This window comes from Xenopus tropicalis, chromosome 6 (genome assembly GCF_000004195.4).
Source record: "Xenopus tropicalis strain Nigerian chromosome 6, UCB_Xtro_10.0, whole genome shotgun sequence".
NCBI lineage: Eukaryota > Metazoa > Chordata > Amphibia > Anura > Pipidae > Xenopus > Xenopus tropicalis.
Genome location: NC_030682.2, coordinates 108,355,709 through 108,380,823, shown reverse-complemented (window position 1 = coordinate 108,380,823; position 25,115 = coordinate 108,355,709). Strand labels below are relative to the sequence as shown.

The window sequence follows — 25,115 nt, the reverse complement described above, 5'->3', positions numbered from 1 at the left end:
GCGCGGCTTCAGAAAACAAAGTGATGTGAACTCCTATTGTTTCTGGTGGAAACCCATTTCGGGGCGGTTAGACGTCCGTGATAGCAAAGATCTATCACAGGCGACTGAACCACTCTGTGGGTCCATACACTAAAGGTGGCCACACGTGGCGATCTGCGATCTTTCGTGCGACCATCGATCGCACGAAAGATAGTCAGACCCGCCACTAACCTTCAGGGCTGAAACGGCAGATAAGGAGGTAGAAACAATAGGATTTCTACCTCCTTCTGCCGATTCAGCCCCGACGGCAGATTTTGCTCAGGCGCCTTCTATGGCGCCCGATCAAAATCTTTTGACCTGGCCGATCGGCGAGTCGACTGATAGCAGCCTCCTGTGATAACAGCCGACTTGCCATACACGCACCGAATATCGTACGAAACAAGGTTTCGTACGATATTATCGGTGCGTGTATGGCCAGCTTAAGGGTTCTGTGAGGATTTAACCGTGTGGCCGTATAGCCTAAACTTTGTTTTATTGGGTAGAAAGTGGAAAGAATGTTGATTATCGTTCTCCATTAATTGTTCTTTGGTGGGCTGCATACTGAATATAAATGTTATCTTCAGGGAGCCAATATATTACTCTCATGCACTTTCATATCTCTAATTGTGGGGAAAAATGCTTTGTGACGTAAGGGTGGAATATGTAGAAACCTGCTATTTGTTAACACTAGCAAACGTCACAGGATGTGGGTATAAGCTCTAGTGGAGCGAGGCAATGCCTTTACTGCGTCTCAGTGCTTTTCTATAGCATGTTTCGATGGGTGTGTAATTTCAGAAGAATCACTGCATTAAAAACATTACATTTTAAGGAGTTTTATTTTTAAATGGAGATGATGAGCATGGGGATTATGGACTATATAACCTTACTCGACAGGCTTTGTGCAGACTTAGGAGTGTAATGTATTCTAGTTTAATTCAGATTTTATAGGCTATAATATTTGTAGGTGGGTGTGTAGATTTGGATCAGAAGCTATAAATAAGAATATAAAAATGCAAACAAAGCTCATTCATAAAATTCAGGATGTTAGGAAGCGAATTGGGGTATAAACTGAAGGCTAAATAGGGTGTAACTGGGTTGGATGCTTATTTACTGTCCTAAGTATTTTCAAAGTCGGATAAGATAAGTTATGGCAGTGATTTCATATACAGGTGTGGGATCCCTTATCTGGAAACCCGTTATCCAGAAAGCTCCGAATTATGGAATGCCTGTCTCCCTAGACTCCATTTTAATCAAATAATTCAGAATTTTGAAACTGATTTCCTTTTTCTCTGTAGTAATAAAACAGTACCTTGTAATTGATCCCAACTAAGATATAATTAATCCTCATTGGATGCAAAACAATTCCATAGGGCATTCTGGATAATGGGTCCTATACCTGTACAAGAATTGAACCTTGAAAGGAACATGTCTAAAAACCAAAATTTGTTCAAATTTTTTAAAATTTGTTTTAAAGGAACAGTAAAACTAAAAAATAAGTGTTTTAATGTAATTAAAATATAATGTACTGTTAAAAGTTGTGCATTTGCTACAAAATAACTTCTATAGTTTATATAAATAAGCTGCTGTGTAGCCACGGGGGCAGCCATTCAAGCTGGGAAAAAGGAGAGATGGCACAGGTTACATAGCCGATAACAGATAAGCTCTGTAGAATACAATGGCATTTTATCTGTTATCTGCTGTGTAACCTGTGCCTTTTCTCCTTTGAATGGCTGCCCCATGGCTATATAGCAGCTTTGTATGTATAAGACTATAGTAGGTTTCTGTAGCAAACACACCAGTTTTATCAGTGAACTGCAACAGTACATTATATTGTGATTACTTTTATACACTTTTTCACAAGTTTCTTTAAAGGGGAAGGAATGGCTAAGTCACTTGGGGGTGCTAAAATGTTAAGCACCCCCAAGTGACTTGAATCGCTTACCTCGTACCCCGGCTGGTGCCCCTATTAGGAGAAAACCGCACCAGCCCGGGGCACCTGGGGCGATTCGCTTCCTCCTTCCGCCTCCCTTTCCCCTGGACTCCGAGTCCGGCGCATGCGCAGTAGAGTGAAAGAGCCGACTTCTCTGTTAAAGTTCGGCTTTTCACTCTACTGCGCATGCGCGCGCAGCGAAAGAGGAAGCGATCGCTGCTACCCCGGGCTGGTGCTGTTCTCTCCATACAGGGGCACCAGCCCGGGGTAGAAGGTAAGCGATCTAAGTCACTTGGGGGAGCCTAACATTTTGGCACCCCCAAGTGACTTAGCCTTTCCTTCTTCTTTAAACTGTTTTATTGGCTACAGAAATCTGCATTTATGGCTGGTTTGTAAAATATAAGCTAGTTTAAAATGTGCAGTCACTTGATTCACTTTCTTATTTGCCAGTAGAATCAGTACCTTCTGCCATTTGTGAACTTTGCTCAGAGATACCTTTTGTGTATACCTATGCTGGACTAGATTCACCAAAAGAAATGCTTTGACTCTAAAAATCTGGTTGCTAAGGTTCAGTTTGCTATAGCAGCCTGCTCTGGTTTGAATACAACACTGGAAAAACTGCTTACAAGTATATTTGTAGGCAGTTAAGGTTCAGTAGTGATGGCATATCATTGGTTTTTCTAATGAGTCAGTATGCCTTTAAGTCAGATCGGGTAACTTCCTTATACAGATTTAAGCTATAGGCGTAATGGTTGTATACACTGTTGCAGAGGCTTTAAAGTGCATTAGTTAACTTGAATTCATTTTATGTGTTTAACAGAATGTTGCTATTTGCTATTCTGAATTGTTTCTGCATATTTGAATCTTTATAGGCCTTCCACATGTAACATTAAATCTTGTTTTCCATGGGAATTAGTCATATTTTGTTTTTAGTAAGATTATACACCAGTGATGTGCTTTGGGAACATTGTACATCATTACCTGTCACAACTACCAAACACACTCACTAACCTTTAATATCAACAGGAGCCAATTAAGCTGTTTTTGAAGTGTAGGAAGAAACCGGTGTAACCAGTGTAGACCAATACAGACACAGGAAGATCTAAGTGCAAATAATCTTCCAGTTTTGCATGTAGCCGTTTCCCCCCCTCTAAGGATGAAGACACACGGGGCAATTAGTTGCGACAACTAATTGGCACAGCGAAATGTCTTTGTGATTAGTCTTCGCGACAGACTTAGTTAAAAGTCGCGGCAACTAATCGCTCCATGTGTCTTCGCCCTACATTTTAGGTTTTTCTGCAGGTTCACAAAGAATTTTTCAGTGTTCCTTACTCTATGGTGGTGTAAGCCATTGTCAAATGTGACAAAAAGAAATTAGCAGTATCACACGTAAAATATTTGGTGCACAAAAATTCATTATAACACACAAAATTACAGCGGTATCCTAGTGCTTTAAAGGAACAGTAACACCAAAAAATGAAAGAGCTTTAAAGTAATAAAAATATAATGCACTGTTGCCCTGCACTGGTAAAACTGGTGTGTTTGCTACAGTAACACTACTATAATTTATATAATAAGCTGCTGTGTAGCCACGGGGGCAGCCATTCAAGCTGGAAAAAAGGAGAAAAGGCACAGGTTACATAGCAGATAACAGATAAATTCTGTAGAATACAATAGTGTTTCATCTGTTATCTGCTATGTGCCTGTGCCTTTTCTCCTTTGAATGGCTGCCCCCATGGCTACATAGCAGCTTATTTATATAAATTATAGTAGACTTTCTGAAGTAAACACACAACTTTTACTAGTGCAGGGCAGCAGCACATTATATTTTAGTTACTTTTATACACTTTCATTTTTTGGTGTTACTGTTCCTTTAAGGTGCCTGAGCTGGTCTCTCCTAAAATGTTTCTTGCCTTTGGTCACTTCATCAGATCTATGATTTGTTTAGGGTCTGCAGCAGTATTTTGCACATTTGCTAGATGGCTTTCTCCTAAATGTTACTGCTTGTAACATGTAGCATGATTTTTAGCTTTTTATTGCAATAGCATTTAGAAAAGCAGACAGTTTTTCTCTTGAATTGTAGTAGTTTTGCTATGGGCAGAATAAATCTTTGCATGGAAAAACATTGCAGGGAAATGTATGTCCCACCAGGTCACAATACTGCAAAAAATGCTGCATTTTGGAAAATACTTTAAATTTTATGTATTAGGGATGCACTGAACCCTCTGATAATCAGCCTAATCCTCCTCAAGGGATTCACCTGAATACCAAATCCACTGTGCTGCTAAAAATTCCCAGCGCAGAAAAGGAAAAACCCAGGGCCTGCGCAAACCGTGACCCCAAATTGTGCTAGTGAAGCTGGATTCAGTATGGCCAGGCTCTTGTACTCTGCTGAATCCTGCTAAAGGCTAAGATTTGGTTGAATCCCAAACCAAATCCAGGATTCGGTGCATTCCTAGAATTTATCCCCTTGCCTTTACCTCTAAAGAGGTAAGAATACTGTATTGCAGTCTCTCTCATATACAGTGGAGGTTCTTCGTAAGGCTTTGGAAAAATGCAGATACCAGCTCTATGTGCATTTAGAATTCAATCAAATAGCTGCAACTAAATGAAGTAGAAGCCACTGGACTAGTAAAGGACCACGTCACTGAGCCATTGCGGTCAACTCTCCTGACAATATTTGACTTCTGATTGACATCTGGACGGTTTTCTATCGGCATACCTTTCAGATTGCCCTATACATGGGCAGATAAGCTACTGAATCAGCAGCCTGTATATGGCCACCATAAGAAAGCTTGCAATTAGTCCTTTTTTTTATTTTTTGTATCTTTAACTATTTACCTAGTCTATTCTTTAAACTTAAGTCCTGAAATTTTAGCTGCTATGTGCATTTCTATTAACCAGGATCAGTTAGCTTCATAGGAGAGAAACTATAAAAGAAAGGTAACCACTTTAAATTAACAGAAGCTACAAAACTGAACACTCTCATTTGATCTGTGTTTTGGATGCTCTGGTAAGTTTCCCTGACAGCCAAACAGCGTTTTCAGTTGTAGTCTGGTAATAGGCTTAATAGGAAAGGTAATAATCCAAGAAACCTACAAAATAATGAAGACCAGTTGGATAAGATGCTTAGCATAGCTCCATCTATAACATTCTTAAAGTTTAATGTAAAGGTTACCATTCCTATTTACCCCCAATTTATTAAAATAAAAAAAATGTAATGAAAGCCCATTTAGTGATGAAACATAGGCATTTATATATATGGTAACATAGTTATTTAGGGTTGCAAAAAGACCTAAGTCCATCAAACTCAAACCCTTTCAAGTGAACCCAGCACACCAATACTGACCTATCTATGCACTCGCATACATAAAACATAAATACCAATATCAATACTAACTGTAGATTTTAGTATCCCAATAGCCTTGGGTATTATGCTTGTTCAAGAACTCATCCAAGCCCCTCTTATGGCATTAACAGAATCTGCCATTACAACATCACTAGGAAGGGCATTCCCCAACCTCACTGCCTTCACCGTGAAAAACCACCTATGCTGCTTCAAATGAAAGTTCTCTTCCTCCAATCTAAAGGGGGGCCTCTGGTGCGCTGATCCTTTTTATGGGAAAAAAGAACATCCCCCATCTGCCTATAATCCCATCTAATGTACTTGTACAGAGTAATCATGTCCCCTGGCAAGCGCTTTTTTTTCCAGAGAAAACAACCCCAACCATGACAGTCTCACCTCATAGTTTAAATCCATCCCCTTTTACTAGTTTAGTTGCACGTGTCTGCACTCTCTCCAGCTCATTAATATCCTTCTTAAGGACGAGCCCAAAACTGCACCGCATACTCAAGGTGAGGCCTTACCAGGGACCTATAAATAGGCAAAATTATGTTTTCATCCGTTGAGTCAATTCCCTTTTTTATACAAGACAGCAATATATTTGCTTTAGTAGCCACAGAATGACACTGCCTGGAACTTGTTATCTACAAAAAAAAACAGATCCTTCTGAATTAAGGATACCTCCAACACACTACCATACACATTACCATACCATTTAGTGTATAAATCACATTTATATTATTCCTACCAAAGTGCATAACCTAATTTTCCATTTTGCTGCCCTGTTTTTCAATTTTCTCAAATCATCAGCAAAAATAAAAAAAGTACTATCTATGCCCACCTGCATTACTAAACAAGTTAAAAAGCAAAGGACCAAGGACAGACCCCTGCGGTACTCCACTAACAACACTGGCCAATTAGAAAATGTTCCATTTACCACCGCTTTTTGTAATCTATCCTTTAGCCATTTTTCTATCCAAGTACAAATATTATGTTCCAGGCCAATATTCCTCAATTTTATGATTAACTTTGTGCGGTACTGTATCAAACGCTTTAGCTAAATCTAGGTAGATGACATCCACTGCCATTCCAGCATTAAGGTTCCTGCTCACCTCATAAAAGACAATTAAATTAGTCAAGATCTGTTACGCATAAAACCATGCTGGCACAAACTTAATAGTATTGTGATTTGCAATGTATTCAAGGACCATATTCCTTATTACCCCTTCCTAAAGCTTTCCTACTACTGATGTCAAACCAACAGGCTTATAGTTTTCAGGCTGAGAATGAGGTTTAGCAATCACTGAGCTAAGCTCATATAACACACTGACATATACAGTATATACATATATTATCTATATTGTTTTTATGCAACCAAAACTTGCCACCAAGCCAGAAATAAAAAAAAAAAAAACCACCTGCTTTGTGGACACTGGGAGCAACATGCAAGAGGTTGGTGTGCAACATGGGATCACTGATCTAGTATATATACTGTGTGTGTTTTATTCATTCATACTAGGAATCAATGGCAACATTATCTTCAGTCCCACTCACGTCAGTTTTTCCTGGTTGAAGAGAATTTTTACAGAATTCTCCTTGTTAAGTTTTCATCTGCGTCTGTGTTCCTAAGCATGTCCTCTTTTTCTCTCAACACAGAAGCAGCAGTGTTCCATTATGTAAATACAAATCTGTTCCTTTCATTGTGTAGTTTTATCAGTTAAAAACATACACAGGCAGATTTCAGCTGCAAATTTGGGTCCTCAAGACCGACTCAACAGCTTATCTACCTGTGCATGGGGCCCTCCAACAGGCCTCTCTGATCAATATCCGGCCAAAAAATTGACCCGATGTTGATCCCGTGGGCTTGATTTTTCATCGGATGGGGGACTGCATCAACTCATTGATGCAGTCTTTAAGTCTGATGTCTTTAGCTCTTAATTCTAACCCATGGATATTTCAACTGCTCCTTCAGCTGACTTCCAGCTGAGAACAGCGGCAGTCAAATTGCCCCTCATTGTTTGTCGTGGCTCTTAGGGCTCTGGCACACGACAAATCTCCCTGTTCGCAGGCGACTAATCTCCCCGGATTGCCATCCCACTGGCGAAAATGTAAGTCGCTGGTGGGATGGTAGTTCGGGGAGATTAGTCGCCCGCGAACAGGGAGATTTGTTGCGGGCGGCTAATCTCCCCATGTGCCAGAGCCCTTAAGAGCCATTATTTGTTAGCATTAGCAGTGGTGGCAAGGAACGGGCATTTTGACTGCTGTTTTTTTTGAAGAACTATTAAAACTGCCCACTGTGAAACTGGAAATGGCACAAATGTAGGCTTCATGTGGCAACATTTGAGGGTGGCTAAAAGTTGCAAATGAGACCCGTTATGCACATACAAATACTCACATTTTAGGCTCTTCTGTAGGTCAGTGCTGGTCAAATAGGCCCAAGTAAATAGCTTCTCCAAGAATCCGTGACCCTTTCAAACAAACGCTACATTTGTTAGACATTATCTATCTATTGCAACCAGCTAAACAAAATCTCATTGGTTGTCATTTTCTTAAACGAGCATGGGACCTATTATCCAAAATGCTTGTAACCTGTGGCTTTCCGGATAGGGGTTCTTTAAATATAGTATGGTGATCCATATTATAGAATGTTTAAATTATTTTTAGTAGACAAAATATGGTGATCCATATTATGGAAAGATCCCCTAGGGTTATTTTGTTTCCACTTAGGATTATTCATATATTAGTTGGGATCAAGTACAAGGTACTGTTTAATTACTAGAAAAAGTAAATAATTTTTAAAAATGTTAGTTATTTATTTATAATGGAGTCTATGGGAAATGGTCTTCCCATAATTGGGAAAAAAAAAAATTTTTGTTTGAAGGTTTTTGGATAACTGATCCCATACCCATAGTTGCATTCAGACATTCAGAATAGTTAGGTTTTATTCATGAATATACTTGACAATTATTATTATTATTATTAACATTTATTTATAAAGCGCCAACATATTCCGCAGCGCTGAATATGGTTTTATACAAACTCTAAGAGGCAGATCAACGTTCATAGTTTAATTTTTAACGCAATTTTTTTTGTGTTGAAACCCACAAACTTGAATTGTAACATCAAATCTTCAGCTTCAAAAAAAGTGTTTGATTTTAATCAAATCTTCAGCTTCAAAAAAAGTGTTTGATTTTAAGTTAGAAAAAGTATACAAACCTAATGTAAGAGCCGTGGCAGACGGTGAGATTAGTCGACGCGCGACAAATCTCCCTTGTCGCAGGCGACTAATCTCCCCGAAATGCCATCCCACCAGCTAGAATGTAAATCGCTGGTGGGATGGCATACGCAACGCCAAAGTCGCTGAAGTTTCCTCTCAAGCCAACTTCTGCGATTTCGGCAAATTGCCACGCCGCGTATGCCATCCCACCGGCATGAGTGCACATTTAGAACTTGCTAAATTATCCTCAACCTTGTTTGTAAAACTTACTCTCATCACATATTCGACAATAAATAATATACTGTGCTTTTCCTTTTGATCTACATACACCTGTTACTGTTAAAAATCACTTCTGTGTGTTGCTGTTTGCTTTGTTACCTGTTTATTTATATAAAGAGAACTCCCAATGTTGTGAGTCATTGAGCACAGATAGCCTGTAGTTGCAGCTATGTAGCAAAGATATGATTTACTTTCCAGACATTTGTTTATGTATTGGGCTTACTCACAGACATATATAAACGTGGTTTGCTCAAAGAAAACTATATTATTTTTAGTGGCATCCACACTGCTACTTTTAGGCTTTGGTATGTCCTATTTTTAGCCCTCACGCATATTTTCCTGCTGCCATTGTGTGTTGCTTATCCACCCCTTCACATTTTTTAAATGACCGATCTATTTCTAGTTTTAAATTTTAAAGAGGCAGGAAAACGCAAAAAAAAAATTTTTTTATATCATAAGAGTTTACGCATCCTCCCTTGCGGTGTATATGTTATTGAGAGGACCTATCCACATCAATAATAGTGACAAAATGGTGGTATCTGCACCAGCTTTAAAAACACCTTTCTGGACATATTTAAGTTGTTGTGGGTTTTTTTTTTATATATACTTAAATTTTTTTTACTCTTTTGTTTCTGAGAAACCAATTAGCAGGTACCTCCCCATCCCCCCCCACGGCCAGGCATGAAATTATGCCCCATTTGCCCTTAGGATATTTTTATCCACTGGTTTTTCAGCAAAAACTGTTTAACACCTATATAGTTGTGTTTTATTGTTCACCTAATGTTCTTTCTTTGTGTATAGCAACACTGATTGAATAGGTGATGCTGTATTACCTGATCGCCCTTTTTTTACTTGGTTATTATATAGGGCTGATTCATGCAATATACCCATATAAAATAATTGACTGAGGCAATACATCCTGAATGTTTTTACCTGGCACAAAATGTTTCAGGTTATAGCTAAAGGTTGTTTATCTGGCTTTGTATTTAAGAGCATGTTTATCAGATTTGTCAAGCAAAGGTAAAACATGTAGGATGGTAGTAATGTGGGGCCCTGCACTGACTCTGCAGCATGGAGAGCAGATGAACCTGACTAATTATTATCTCGGCAGGCACTCTGAGGGTATAACTGCAATCCTGGCTTTGTAAAATCAAATAATTTTTATCCAACAGTAATTGTACTAGGTGCCTAATGCATTTTGTGCTACACTAAGCGCCTAATCATAGATGCTGTGATTATCAGATGGTAAAAATACCTTTCTCTGCAAAAATCTCTTTTAAAAAACCGAACAAAAAAACTAAACTTCAAGTTAAAGTTTGCTTTAAAGTATTTTCATTTTTTTGAGAATTACTTTGTTAAATGCACTACTGTGTTTTCAACTTTCAGCCCTTAGGCTAGTGCCTCACAGGGCTGATTCTCTGCCTGTGTTTATCCACAGGTCGAGAATGCGCCTGATGCTCAAAGAAAGCTTTTGGTTGTGCCTGCACCCGGAGCCATTGCATTGGCCTGGGTGCAGGCACACACATATTGGAATTTGGGCAGTTTCAGGCAGAAATATGCTGCATGTGCTTGCACCTGGGTGGATTCACTGCTTGCAGGCACAAATTAAAGATTTTGAAAGCAGCGGAGCTGATTCTCAGCAAGCGTTTTTTCTCCACTTGCCGAGAATCAGCCCTGTGTGGCATAGCCTTTAGGCAGGTAACTTGTGAGACCCTCACTCTTTGCTGAACTCTTAACTTGAGTCACCTTAATTTCAGTGTTGTATGGCCTAAAATCATTCTGTGTTTAGCATTTGTTGAAAAAAAAATAAATGTGATTTTGTAAAGCCAGAAAAAGGATTGTGCATAGTCTCCAGTTATACTTGATTGCTGCTAAAAGGTCCTGCTGCTGTCCAAGTTCATGAACCAAAAGTGACTTGAAAGGGCACTTAAAACCAAACAAAAAGTGTTTAATGTGCATGTAAAGTTTGTGTGAAGACACACAGAGCTACTAGTAGCAACTACTTGCCATTGCTACTAAACAAATGACAATGCTTATCATTTACTGATAATTGTCTCTACGTGTGTTTTAGGGCTCTGGCACACGGGGGAGATTAGTCGCCCGCGATTAACTCCCTGTTCGCGGGCGACTAATCTCCCCGAGTTGCCTACCCCTGCCATCCCACCGGCGAACATGTAAGTCGCCGGCGGGATGGCAGACGCGGCAGCGCGATTTCGCGCAAATCCGGCGATTCCCTGAAATTGCCCCGCCGCGTCTGCCATCCCGCCGGCGACTTACATGTTCGCCGGTGGGATGGCAGGGGTAGGCAACTCGGGGAGATTAGTCGCCCGCGAACAGGGAGTTAATCGCGGGCGACTAATCTCCCCCGTGTGCCAGAGCCCTTAGGAGAGGCAATTCTCAGTACTTTCTATGGCAGGGAATTTTCGGGAGTTTAGTAGCCTTGAAAAAGTAGAGGCTACTAGTGGCCCAGTGTGTCTTCACCCAAACAGGAGTCAGATGTCTCTTGATAGATCTACAGAATAAAAACCATTCTTATATAACTGTAAAAGAACATATGGCATTTTGTCTCTGTTGAGAAATTATTGCTAATTGCAACAGAGATCTCAAATAATACCTGAATGGCAGATTGCAGGATTGGCCTTTTGCAAACTAATGAAAATGCTGAAAGTAACATTTTTGCCACCAGTGTGGTGACCAGGATTTCCTGCGGATGACAAAATGCCCCCTGTGCCATTGCACCATGCATAACGAATAGGAAAAGTGTTACTTGTATATGTAAGGTTTACATTTTCATCACCTTATTCCTTGCAAGGAACCTATTTTAATTGTGTATTTATGTAAGAGACAAAACTTCATCTGAAAAAAACATTCAAGGATGAATGAAATAGTCACCTAAAGTAGTAAAAGATGTAAAATTGTACAATTCTAGCATGGCTTTGCAAAGCACAAACCTGTAAACTAATTACTTCTTAGATATGGGGTTCTCTTCTATTACATGCAAGACAACTAGCTGAATATATACAATATATATATATATACTATTAAAACTTGGTAAAACTTGGGCATCATTTTTTTTTAAAAAAGTTATTCTTAAAAAGGTGATAATTTCATGTGATGGCTGTGTGTTAATGTTTTACCTTGCCAATGTTTATATCTAATTAAAAGTATTGGAAAAATGCATACAGATGCCAATATATGTTGGTCTTGTAGGATTATCCAAATTTCTATACTACATGACAAGTAGATAACTAACCCCTATATTCTTGTTATCAGCAGTGGATGCAGGCAGGAGTGCTGCTGCAGTTAGGTGAGTTGAGAAACTCACTTTAGGCAGCAGCAACCTGTATGTTATTGGGGGGGTGGCAAAAGCCACTCCTGGTAACTTCAAGAGCGAAATTACGATTTTATCTGAATTTCGGCTCTTCTAGTGCTATTGCACTCTCTGCACTAGCGAAGCAGCCCCTCCTTGCACTGGTCCATTGCTCTGAATGATAAGTGTGGGGGCATGGGTGGTGGCAGCTGAAAGCTGCCTCAGGGCAGCCAAGGGGACAGAAACACCCCTGGATGGGAACATTGCTTTTATCCATACCTTAGCAGAAAGCGTGCTGAGTGTGTGTACAATTTAAGAAATGACATTGTGTGTTTATGTAATATCTGGGGGCAGGCAGACAAGAGAAGGCATGCAAGAGGCCTGTCTTTGCAGATAGAAGGCAGGGGATTGGCTCAAATGCTGAGCATGCAGCACATGGTCACTACATCTCTGTTAATGTTCTCTGCTGGTATTAATGACCCCTGGAACAATTGTGTCCCATGAGACACTAGTTCCCACACTATGCTTGTTTGCCAATCAGGGGGTTAAATGAAAACAAAAGGCTACAGACAAGTCAACCTCCTTCCACAGGCCTCTCTCCCTAGCTGTACCACTGGGGACTTATGAATCACCATCTATCAATTTTCCTGGTTGAATGCAGCAGGGTTGGCAAACAACATCCCGCGTTGCTTTGGGTCCTCTTCACTGCGATCACCTGCGTATCTTACAATGTGTGCTATTGGTTTATAGCATTGCTGGCAAAAGTCCAGGATCCAAAACAACCCCCCCACCTCCATACCTGCTCTCTACCTATTGGATTGAGCTACAAGGTTGGTGGCCACCATGTTAAGCTTAGTCTTCTCTGGTTTATGGCCTCCCGACAGTCATTGGCGAGCAGGAGTGTGCACACTGGTAGCCAATATAGTTTTTTGTGAGCATGCTCGGTGAACGCTGTCAGGGGAAGACTGACACTTATGTCACCCAACCAAAGATGGCGACCGCCAACCCTATTGCACACCTTTTCTCTGGGTAATAGTACATGAAAGTGGTGGAATTTGACACATCACTGCTACCTACAGGTAGAAATAGCTGAATTAAATGGGGACAGACTTTCTTGCTAAAATAGAATTTAAAAATGATGCAGATTTCAGGGTAAACGAGAACCTGTTAAGTCTGCTAAAAAGAAAAGAACCATGGATTTAATATTCATCTTTAAGGGCTCTGGCACACGGGGAGATTAGTCGTCCTCGACAAATCTCCCTGTTCGCGGGCGACTAATCTCCCTGAATTGCCATCCCACCGGCGACAATGTAAGTCACCGGTGGGATGGCACACGCTGTGCAGGCGATTTCGGCAAATCGCCGAAGTTGCCTCGCGAGGCTTCTAAACAGTGTGCAGAACTGTTACAACTAGACCTCCAAGAGACTTGAACTTGTTGCTACCAAAAGTATTTATACTAACTTTTGTGTGGGAATTTGACACAGTAAAACTCTTGCTTTTCGAGGTCCAATACAAAGAAGCACCTACTTTTTCCCTCGGATTTTATATATCCTAGAAATTATGTCGTTTTGACGCAGTTCCCCGGAAAACATGAAACTAGGGTCCTAATGCATTTCAGTATTCACAGAAATGAATACAGTGTAAACTGACTAAAACATATTATTGTTGTGCCTGGTGTTCATGGACAACAATTGTTCCTCTTTGGGCCTATGGCACAGCAGGCATTTGCTCTGACGAAAGACAAACAACTGTTACCTTTTGGGCTGTCTGCCAGCCACAGATTACCACTGTCAGTTATCACTCATCATGTGTGTTTTTGTGCTGAAATCCTTTCACTGCTTGGACCAAGGAAGTAGCCACTACAGTCTGAGCATTTCTCCTAGCAACACTGGTGTGTTATGTGCTTTAAATGTTTTCCTTAAAGTGATACTGGTGTTAAAAAATATACTCTTCAAAATATTAATGTACATAAAAAGTTACCTATAGGTCATGCTGATTGTTTTTCTGATCTGTAATTGTTACTTCAAGTTCCTAAACCTGACCTGTTTTGCCAACCTGACTGTCCTTTCCCAGCCTGTCAGTTATAGCTTCTAATGCTAACAGGCTCCTCTGCACAAATATGGCACCCCCTCATAGAGGAATATAGGGAATCAGATAGGTAATATAAAGCACTGGGCAAATACTTTTAAGATAAATTACAAATAGCCTGCAAAGACAATGTTATGGTAGATGTAAAAAAGTTAAGCTTCTGGTGTCTCTTTAAGTTGGCTATACATGGACTAATATATAAGCTGCCCCCCAGGCTCCTCCAGAGTAGGTTGGCAGCTTTTTGGCTCAAGTACAAGGGACCTCCTTACTGCCTGCCTACATAGCATCTTAATAAAAAAATCTGTAAGATATTGCATATTGACTGTGGGAAAACGTACGTGGCACTTGATTTTTGCCTCACAAGGAAAATTTGGCCCCTTTGTTAAAATAAAGCGCTGCATATATTTTCCCCACTCGCAATAATGCAAATTGCCAGTGGGAAAATATTTGCACTTCAGTCGCCCGCAGTAGTGATGATATTATTTTTAAGTTATAACTCTATCCGTGTCTGCAACTACTTGTAAATTGTAATAGTTAAAAACCTTCATTATTTTGGATTCTTTATTTTTCACCAATGATGGATTTGGTTTCAAGTAGACATTGTAGTTTATACATTTATTTGAATGCCAAGTCTTCCACAGGAATAAATCTAAACGAACAACCTAATCTGAACTCAAAGGTTTGTATATAGTATATTCAAATCTGAGCCTCGTTGAAAAAGCAACATCTGTTGGGTAAAATGCCCATACATACATGAACATTGAAACTAATGATTTGTTCTTTTCACCTTTCTTTTTCAGGATGGATTGGATGCTATGGTGTATGATTTAGATTTTCCTGCCATGAGAAAAAATAAGAACATTGACAACTTCTTAAACCGTTGTAAGTAATTGTATTTTTAACATGAATCGAATTATTAAAAAAAAAAGTTTAAAAACATAGGGAATGGATTTAAAAAGATATTGCTCACAATTAAAATAAAAATGATTTATTCCAGAAAGCTCCGATTTTCACTCCAGATGAAGGTTTCTGTGTGAGACCGAAACGTCGAGTAATAAACCTTTCTATTTTTGCATTTTGCTCTCAATTCTTTAAATCCTAGGAGTGCTGTCCTTGTTCCAGTGCATTATTTTTGTACTAGCACCCAGGTCACATACTGGAACAAGGACAGCACTGCTAGGATTTAAAGAATTATGAACAAAATGTAAATGCAAAAATGGAAAGGTTTATTACTCAGCGTTTTGGTCTCACACAGAAACCTTTACCTTTCAGTGCATCTTTTGGTACTAGCACCCAGGTACAGACCTAAGTTCCAAAAGATTTCAGCACTCCCACGAATCCTCAATCAAATGACCCAGGTGCTACCCACTCGGCATACTCACACAAATTCCCATATAGGCAGGTGCACACTGGGAACATTTACAACAAAAATTACTTTTATTGATCCATAAAACTAGGTTGACGGTCTCCTTCTAAGACCTTTTTCAAGTCCAGTATATATACTGGAACAAGGACAGCACTGCTGAATTATGAACAAAATGTAAATGCAAAAATGGAAAGGTTTATTACTCGACGTTTTGGTCTCGCACAGAAGCCTGCACCTTCCAGTGCATCTTTGGTACTAGCACCCAGGTTTTTTTTTTGCTGCAAATGGTGTGCACGCTTTGAACTATTTTATATATATAAATAATTATACCTCATTTTTAAACTCTCTGATTTTACAAAAGCTACACACAGGTGTGGTGTCTTTTTTTTGCTGCAAATAGTGTGCAGGCTTTGAACTATTTTATATATATATATATATATATATATATATATATATATATATATATATATAAGCATAACAGAGTGACAGCACTCACGGGTTTTCACAAAGATAATCAAAAAGATAACAAAATTGCTAGATGCAAATAGTGAGGTTTTATTGGACCTACGTTTCAGTTCCCTACTGGAACCTTCGTCAGGGATTGACGAAGGTTCCAGTAGGGAACTGAAACGTAGGTCCAATAAAACCTCACTATTTGCATCTAGCAATTTTGTTATCTTTTTGATTATCTTTGTGAAAACCTGTGAGTGCTGTCACTCTGTTATGCTTATTGTATTCCTTGCTCTGGCACCCGGGCATCATAATAAATAATTATACCTCACTTTTAAACCCTCTGATTTTACAAAAGCTACACACAGGTGTGGTGTCTAGTGAGTAATTAAATACATAGCGTTTCAAATAGCAAATAATTTTAATTGAACAACATGTATTAATTGTTAACCCCTTGGTGTAACTTCATAAGCTGCACTGAATACGAACTGCCCTGAGTTTTTTTTCTAATTTACTAATTGTTTTTACTTTCTAAAGAAATTAGAATGTTAAAACATTAACAGATATGTGTTCACAAAAGTAATTTTGGAATTAATGTGTTCTATATCTATTTTTAAGTTTTTTGCAAAAAAAGGTGTAAAGAAATGTGTTTTTAGGTTTTAGTTCCTTTAAGTGAATCTTTGTTGAGGTTAGTTAGTAATTTAGAACATGTGGGCACAGTTTGCTTCAGGGCACCCACACCCTAGAAAGGGGACAACCATTTATGGTCTTTGGAATATCATACAATGAATTTGTCAAAATATTTGAAGCTTTCGCATAGCCCAGTGACTAAATGCAATGTTGTTAGTCATATGATTCTGTCCCCCCCAAAGAACAGGCTGCATTTAGGAATAACTTCCTAAACTGGTTGAATCTTATCTGCTAATTATTGTATTTTTAAGGTTTTCCCAGCATGTTTTTTTTAATTTTATTGATATTTATACTTTTTCTCAGTCTAAATCAGTACTGTCCAACTGATGACCCGCGGGCCGCATGTGGCCCTCCACCCCCCTCTGTGTGCCCCCCCACCTGTCTGGCTGCTTTGATGGTTTATTTTTGTGTTGGCTTTAAATGGTATCAGTACTGAGATTAACAGGCCCCCTGCATGGTTATCACCTCAGATTCAGGCTGTAATCCCCCTGTATTGTTTAAAAATGTAATCCCCTGTGTTGTTCACACCTTTTAAACTCTGCATTGTTCACCCCCTGCAGTGTTCACACCTCAGGCTCACGCTGTAATCACCCACATTGTTCACCTCTTCACACCTGGACTGCCTGGACCAGGCTGCCTGTGTATAGGCAGCATAGGGTAGGCAGCGTATGGCACATAGGCAGCATAGGGCAGGGAGGGTATGGCACACACAGGCAGCATAGGACAGGCAGAGTATAGCACACACAGGCAGCATAGTACAGGCAGAGTGCTGCCTGTGTGTGCCATACTCTGCCTGTCCTATGCTTCCTGTGTGTGCCATACTCTGCCTACCCTATGCTGCCTGTGGGAGGTGAACCTGGCAGGGGTTTGTTCTGGGAGTTTGTTAGCAGTTGGAAATAGCCATTAAATGGTCCCTAAGGTGTGTAATTATATGCTGGGGGTTGCTGTGCTATCCACAGGGGAGGAGGAGGCATATGGATTTAAGGGTGTGTCTTAATAGGACATAATATAATTCTTTAACATATGAATGATGGTTGATATCCCTACAGCGACCATTGTGATAAAATGGGTGTGGTTTAAAATGGGTGTGGTTTAAAATGGGGGAGTGGCCAAAACTGGCTTCCATTAGCGGCCCTCCACCATGTCCGCGAGAGAAATGCCGGCCCTCTGCACCGCAGAAGTTGGACAGCACTGGTCTAAATGATTTACAGATTTATAACAGATAAATTAGTTTAAATGAGTTTGAGAAAGGAGTTAAAAGAATTTGTATTCAGATTGAGTCATCAATTAAACACTTACAATACAGATTAGTTGCTATTTCCTGAAGGAAAGAATCAGATATGATTACTTTGTTAGGACTGTCTTTTCTGTTTTAGAGCTGTTGTCTGTTTCTAGAATACTAGCATTTTGAAATGTTTCCATGCAATCTCATGCCAATGTTGACCCCAATGGATTAAAATAGCATTTTTTTCGTCCATGACCAAATTTGGAATCGAAGAATCTGCCCATTGGGAGTTTGTAAATCACTCTAGTTTATACAGTGACAGGTTTATATAAATAATTACTGTGATTCCCATTGCATGTTTTAAATTAAAATCTGGGTTCCAAATGTAATAATAAGAAGTGGAGTATATTGCCAGTGTGCATCTGGTCTAAGATTAAATACGCCTTTGTAACTTAAATCTGACACCTCCAGTTTTTTTGGGGTTTTTTTTTCATTTTTTTTTTCTGTTTTTGTCTAGACAAAGACACAATGAGTAAAGTTCGAGATTTACGTATGAAAGCTGATGATTATGAAGTGGTAAAAGTGATTGGCAGAGGAGCGTTTGGTGAAGTTCAGTTGGTAAGTTTTTCAATGTTCTTTGATACTAGTATTGTAATGACATAGGTTGCTAAGGATAAAGACTGAAATTCAGCAGGAAATAAACAGATAAGTTTACTGCTACAATAGTAGCCTTTCATTTTACTTAGTCTAATAGTATGCATTTTGTTTCCTCAAAGACACCCCCAACCTTTTATATTTAAAAAAAAAAAAAAAAATCATGTATATTGTTAAAATGAACTATGCAACACTTTGGTTACTGATTTTTTTTTTTTTTTTTTTCATTTGCCTGTTATATTTTGTGTCTGTACTAACAAAAACCTGAAATGCCATCCGGTATCTAGAATCAATGCAACTCTTGGCCAAAAGTGGTATGCCCATTTTTTCTGTTGCTCAGCTTGTCCAAGCAGACAGCCCAAATGATCAGAGCAGCAGGAAATGGAGAGTAGTTGCCATACAATGGCAGATATAGTGAATTGGCAGATTACAAAGATTTTCAAACATGCCTGTTTGGCAAACTGGCCAATATTATTAGTAAATGGGTATCAGTGTTGATTATCAAGCCACTATAGACATAGCAAATTGTATTGATATGTGTATAGTCAAGTTAAAACATCAGGCTTAGTAAAACCTTAATGGGGTGCTGTTGAGCATTTTACAGGTCATGGACCAATTATTTATAATTCAACATGCTTGATCTACAGATTATTCAGGACATCAATGGAGGCATTGCATAGACTTGGGAGGAATTAGAAATGGGTGATGAAGCCATATCTGGCCCATAAGCCTCTAGTTGGATAACACTAATAGAATCTTTGGGAAAAAATATAACTGTATTTAGTAATTCACATCATTTTTGGCCTTACAGTCTGATTTCCCACAAAACACACACCCACATGGTTAGTTGTAGGAGGATTCTGGAGCATCTGGATTCAATTTACACAAACTGTAGACAAAAATGTTGTGCCCTGCTCTGAACCAAAGCAGTGTGAGGAATCAGTACTGCCCCAATGTCACCTTCCTTGTGACTTTCTCTAGCTTCAGCTCACTCAATGACTCAAATCAGTAATACTGGTGACCAGAAAGTAGATTTTTGTTTCATTCCCAAGATTTTATGCTAATGCTAGCTTTACAATTTTTATATAACAATATAACAATTTTTTATTATACTAGTTCATAGTATATAATTTAATTACTACATATATAATGTAAATGTCATTGTTATTAATATTGTTACATTATAAAATATAATACAGCTCACCATAATACAAAATCAATGGGAGACCAGGTGGCCCTGTTCAGCACAGCCCGTGGCCCGGTGGTTGGGGACCCCTGCGATAGACGATGTTTGTTCTGACTTAGAGACATATTTCCAATTTGGGCCAAAACACAAAGAATAGAAGTTGCTACTTGTTGCTGACATTGTTTTTTTTTCTTTCTTTTATGAGCATGACAGATTGCCTGTTCTATAAAAAAAAACATTACCAACATTTCCTCACATTTACTCTCACACAGTCTTCCTGTGTGACAACATTATGCAATATATTGAATCTTATTATACCCTTATATAACATACTAAGTTCCCAAGCTTTTTTGAAAATAGATCCCATATCTGTATTGCAGTATTTCACTTCTTAATACTGTTTTCTCTTACTGTTTTTCCTATTTGTCCAAGGAAGTTCTCACCACTTTTATTTATTGTAATATACATATGCATAATCAAGTTGTTACATATATACATACTTACATATACTTCCTCCAATGTACAGTTTATATATCGGTAAAAATAAACTATTGCGGTTACAATACATTGTATTCAGTTGATCATCAAAATAAACATTTAAAGATAGGACTGTTTAAATGCAAATAGATTTCTGATATTTTGAAGCTTTTTGGATAATAGGTTCAGTCCCACACAAGTGCTGCAGGCACTCTGAATTATAGAAAGTATGATGTTGCTATTGATTTTTAATTAAAATGGCACAGAAAAGTTCTGCATCACTTTTAAAGCCTTTCCTGTGCAGTTAGTTAGTTTTCTTGCCCCTTCTTACAGCAATTTTGACCACCTACTGCAGTGCATAACCTGTCAGTTTATGAGTTCATTGCAAAGATCCAATAGGATGTATATCATTTATTACGTGTTCCCCCAGATTTTTTGCACTTCAGCATAATTTTTACATGCGGAACTAAAGGGTTACTGATTGGTAAGTAGCCAAAGACTGCAGGCAGGGCAAAGGCTGTTCTACTAAAATAACAGCACAGGCTATAAGTCATTTAAGGAACAGGAAAGTGTCACCTTAAGTATGTTATTCCACATTTTTTAATGAAGTATGAGCTTAACTGAATCATATTTTTTTTTCTTTTACAAGGTAAGACATAAATCATCAAGGAAGGTCTACGCAATGAAGCTGTTGAGCAAGCTGGAAATGATAAAGCGATCGGACTCTGCATTTTTTTGGGAAGAACGGGATATCATGGCTTTTGCCAATAGCCCATGGGTTGTGCAGGTATTATAGCCAGTATTTTCTATGTGCAGTGATTATCTTTTCAAGTTTTTTTTAGTCTTCTTAAAAATAAACCAACACCACAGAAAATGCTTTTATACAACTACCTTATAATTATAAAGTTCACCACTGCACTTATAGCAATTAAATAAATGCTTTTTTTTATTAGCATTAAAAAAATACCAATGGCAAAGTACCAGACATCTTAATTGAATAAGGTAAAGATGTAATCTGTATTGGTCATTTGTGCACCACATAAAAATCAGGCCTATCAATAATTTACCTAGGTGCAATGCCACTACCCTCTGAGCCAACAGTAAATCAAGAACAATAAATCCTAAACTGTAACAGTAATGAGTTATGCTCTGAGTGTAAATATGACATCATGTTAACCGTTATTGACATATTATATGAAGATTGCATTATTGCTGCTTAATCGGATAACGACATAGTATATAGAGGTGAGACAGGACACATAACCCCCATGCTCTACTCGTATCCAGCACCAAGGATATTCAAGCTGATTCACATTTTTCCTTAACTCGGTTTTCCAGGGGTAGAGAAACGAATGGCAAATTATTATGCATGTTATGGCAAAATTACTGTCATAATATACACATATTCATTCAATGTTCAAAAGGGGTGTTTTGAATTCTTAAAATGAATATAGAATATACCAGTTTTACCTCCTACAGTTGTAATGGTGCCCGAGAACATAAGACTTAAATTATCTTTGACTCCTCTTTAAGAAAACAAACAAACCTAAAGTAACAGTAACTAGCTGTCAAAACGGCTAATTTATAGTTTTCTCAAATTGTTTTTTTTGGGTTTCAGTCATGAAAATCTGTATGTGCTTTGTATGGTTTGATGCTGCTAGAAACCAGATTTTCTTAATGTTGTTCCTTAGCTGTTATGTGAGAACATGTGGGAAACTGAGTGTTGTGAATTTTTAAATAAATGCTATATTTGGAAATAAGCTGGCAAAAGAATTTTGACATAGGTTATGTTGCATTGATTTGGATTTAACTGGATAGCTACTTTTGCAAGATATTGATTTTGGACACATTTAGGAATTTATTCTGTCTGGCCCTGCACTTTAAAAATTGGTTATTCTTACAACTGGGTTTTCAGTTTACGGTGGTTTCTTGCATATTAAAGAATGTGTTTACATAGTTTCATTTATACATCTTTATATTTTTATATAAACATCTGTATTTCTATATACAGGTATTATAAAAAAAAAAAAAAAAACTTTTAGGATAACTATATTTTTTAGGCTATGTAGATTCTCATTCATCCAGGTCATGATATACAGTATCTAGTAGAATTAAGTCTAAAGCAACTGGACTTTTCGGAGTTTTTCTTGAAAATGTTTCACTGCTTATCCTAATGGCTTCTTCAGTTCAAATGACTGGTAGGGAAATCCCCGGCATTTAAACATTTGAGGGTAGTACTGAACTGAAGAAGCCACTCGGATGAGTGGTGAAATGTTTTTAAGAAAAAACTCAGAAAATCCGTTTTTTTTAGACTTAATTCTACTAGATACTATATATATATTTTTTTTTAGCTATAGGTTCTTTATTGTATCAGAAAAATCAGTTTTTATTGTATTATAAAGATCAGAGTTGGCAGCTAGCGGCATCCCATGTCTTTGCTAAGTTAGACACCTGACTTTTTTCATTAGTTGGGTGGGTTTGTTGAGGTAATATACTGTGGTTAATTAATGACACAGGTATGGGTGGTTTTAAAATAATTAATGGAATTCAGGAGTAGGGGGGGTTAGAGTGATCATACTTGGGAAAGGAGAAGCACATAACACTGTTTAAAATGTGTTAAATTGCAAAATGAAAAAAGTCTGCAGGTCTTAAAATCTCTTTTTATATGGTATGACATGTAGCTTTAATTCCTTAAATATGCAACCACCTATACTTAAATGTTTCAGCAACTCATTGCTGTGCTGTGATCCTGTAGCCTTCCAGATAAATATATAGTGATATACATCACACCTGCAAATGACTTATGTGATGTACATATACTACTGAACGAAAGCATGTATCCCACGGAATGTAAGCTGTTCCTAAATGCTTCCCAAATGAATGAATCCCACATGTATGTGAGTGGCACACTGCTGAACATAAATAAGGCAAAAGTTCTTTATGGACATCACTTTTTGCTAGGGGCACATGAGGGGTCTTCCTCTAATTTTCATATGGGTATTGGACCACAGCCACAAAAAGAAAATTACATCCCATATTTGATTTCAGGAGTTATGAATTATATGTGTATAAATATATATATATATATTATTAATGCTAATATTGAATGATGAATAATAAAGAAATGGTTACCCTTCTCTTATATTCAGTTGTTAAAATCTGCTGATATGACCTCACATGTTTCAGATAAAAGTACATTTTAACATGTTTATTGTTTTCTTATCCTCAGTTATTCTATGCTTTTCAAGATGACCGTTATCTTTATATGGTTATGGAGTACATGCCAGGGGGAGATCTTGTAAATTTAATGAGTAATTATGATGTGCCGGAGAAATGGGCCCGGTTTTATACCGCCGAAGTTGTTTTAGCCTTAGATGCCATTCACTCAATGGGCTTCATTCACAGGTATGACTGATATTCATAAACAGCAGTACTTTAATTATACACAAGGTGTATCTGAAGAACAGTTACTTCTGACATTTATTCCTGGTTTTCAAAACATACAAAAATATTGTTTTCCTCCAGCTCAGTAATGTAACTTTTTAAGGGCTTAGGAAGTGCAGATGTATAAAAATAGAGTCCTGAAACAACAGATTTCCCTTGTGAGTTAGAATTCTTAACTGGTTTGTAATGACGCAAGAAGGAAGCATGTGTTATAATGAAACGAGGAAGGCTTTGCTGCTTACCAGGAACTGAAGATTTCAGCACAAATCTGATAGCTAGTGAGAAAAGGGTAAATACAGGGAAAATATTCATAATAATCAAAAGCTGTGAGGCATGGCTGGAAGATATAGTTTGTGTCCTGAAATGAAATAAACAAAAATGCCCTAAAGCAGGGCTGTCCCCCCTTACCCCTCAAAGTGCCATAGAAAAATAGAGAAATAATCGGGCAATACAGTAATTTGGACAGCACTGCCCTAAAACACTTACTTAAAATGTTAAATCAGAAGTAAACCCCCTGCAGGACATTTTGTATATTTGTGTACTTATCGCCTTGTCCACTCTGCACTAAAAGCACTCCCAGAGACATCATTACTCCAATAACTGATCTCAAAAAGCAGAGCTGCACATTCGGGTTTGGCTGTGTCATTTTTGGTGTCTAGCATCTTGACTCTGATCAGTATATTTTATCAATATTGACCGTTTTGGCTTGGCTTACTGAGCTGCTATTCTAAAGCACCAGAAATAGGAATATTCAAGTTTAAACTTGAAGAAAAAAGTAAAAAATAAAAAAATACAAAGCAACAGGAGTCAGTATAACTGGTGTACTATCCAAGATCAGCTGAACTGAAAAAAGTTTGGAAAGTGAATTTACCCTTTCAGGCATTTAAGGCATGGTTGTTCACAAAAAGCTATTATAAAATATTCATTTGGAGATAATGGTTTGGATAGGTTTTGGTCTTTAAGAAATGTTTTTTTTTTTTTTTTTGGAGTATAGGTTTATCTTTTGCGTAATAATTTTCACTATACTATATAAGGCCCCATGTGTGCGCAAGATATACCTGCAATTCCAGTGGAACTTGGACACTTTCATACTGTATTAGCTCTGTTGGAAGAAGCTGCAGCATATAGCACAATTTGCATAAGGTTTGCTTTAGAAATGAAAATGGAATTCGTATACCTAAATCAATTGCCATTTTGAACAACTTGTTACATCCAGGTTCTATAGCTTTGAAAACAAATATTTCTAATTGCTGTTCTTTTTTATCTGTTAATTGGCGTTATATTTATATATATATATATATATATATATATAATTTATTTTTGCAGAGACGTGAAGCCTGATAATATGCTGCTGGATAAGTCTGGACATCTAAAATTAGCTGATTTCGGTACATGTATGAAGATGAACAGGGTGTGTTTATATATTTATAAATATATA

General features: G+C 38.0%; 1 protein-coding gene across 1 annotated transcript in view; it reads left to right on the top strand.

Annotated features, from left to right (window-relative positions):
- Window positions 1–25,115, top strand: part of rock1 (Rho-associated, coiled-coil containing protein kinase 1) — a 77,910-nt gene that overhangs the window by 17,093 nt on the left and 35,702 nt on the right. The window contains exons 2-6 of the mRNA XM_002934134.5: window positions 14,986–15,067; window positions 18,434–18,534; window positions 20,883–21,020; window positions 23,463–23,638; window positions 25,004–25,088. Coding sequence (XP_002934180.3) covers window positions 14,986–15,067; window positions 18,434–18,534; window positions 20,883–21,020; window positions 23,463–23,638; window positions 25,004–25,088 — 582 coding nt within the window. The remainder of the gene's footprint in view (window positions 1–14,985; window positions 15,068–18,433; window positions 18,535–20,882; window positions 21,021–23,462; window positions 23,639–25,003; window positions 25,089–25,115) is intronic.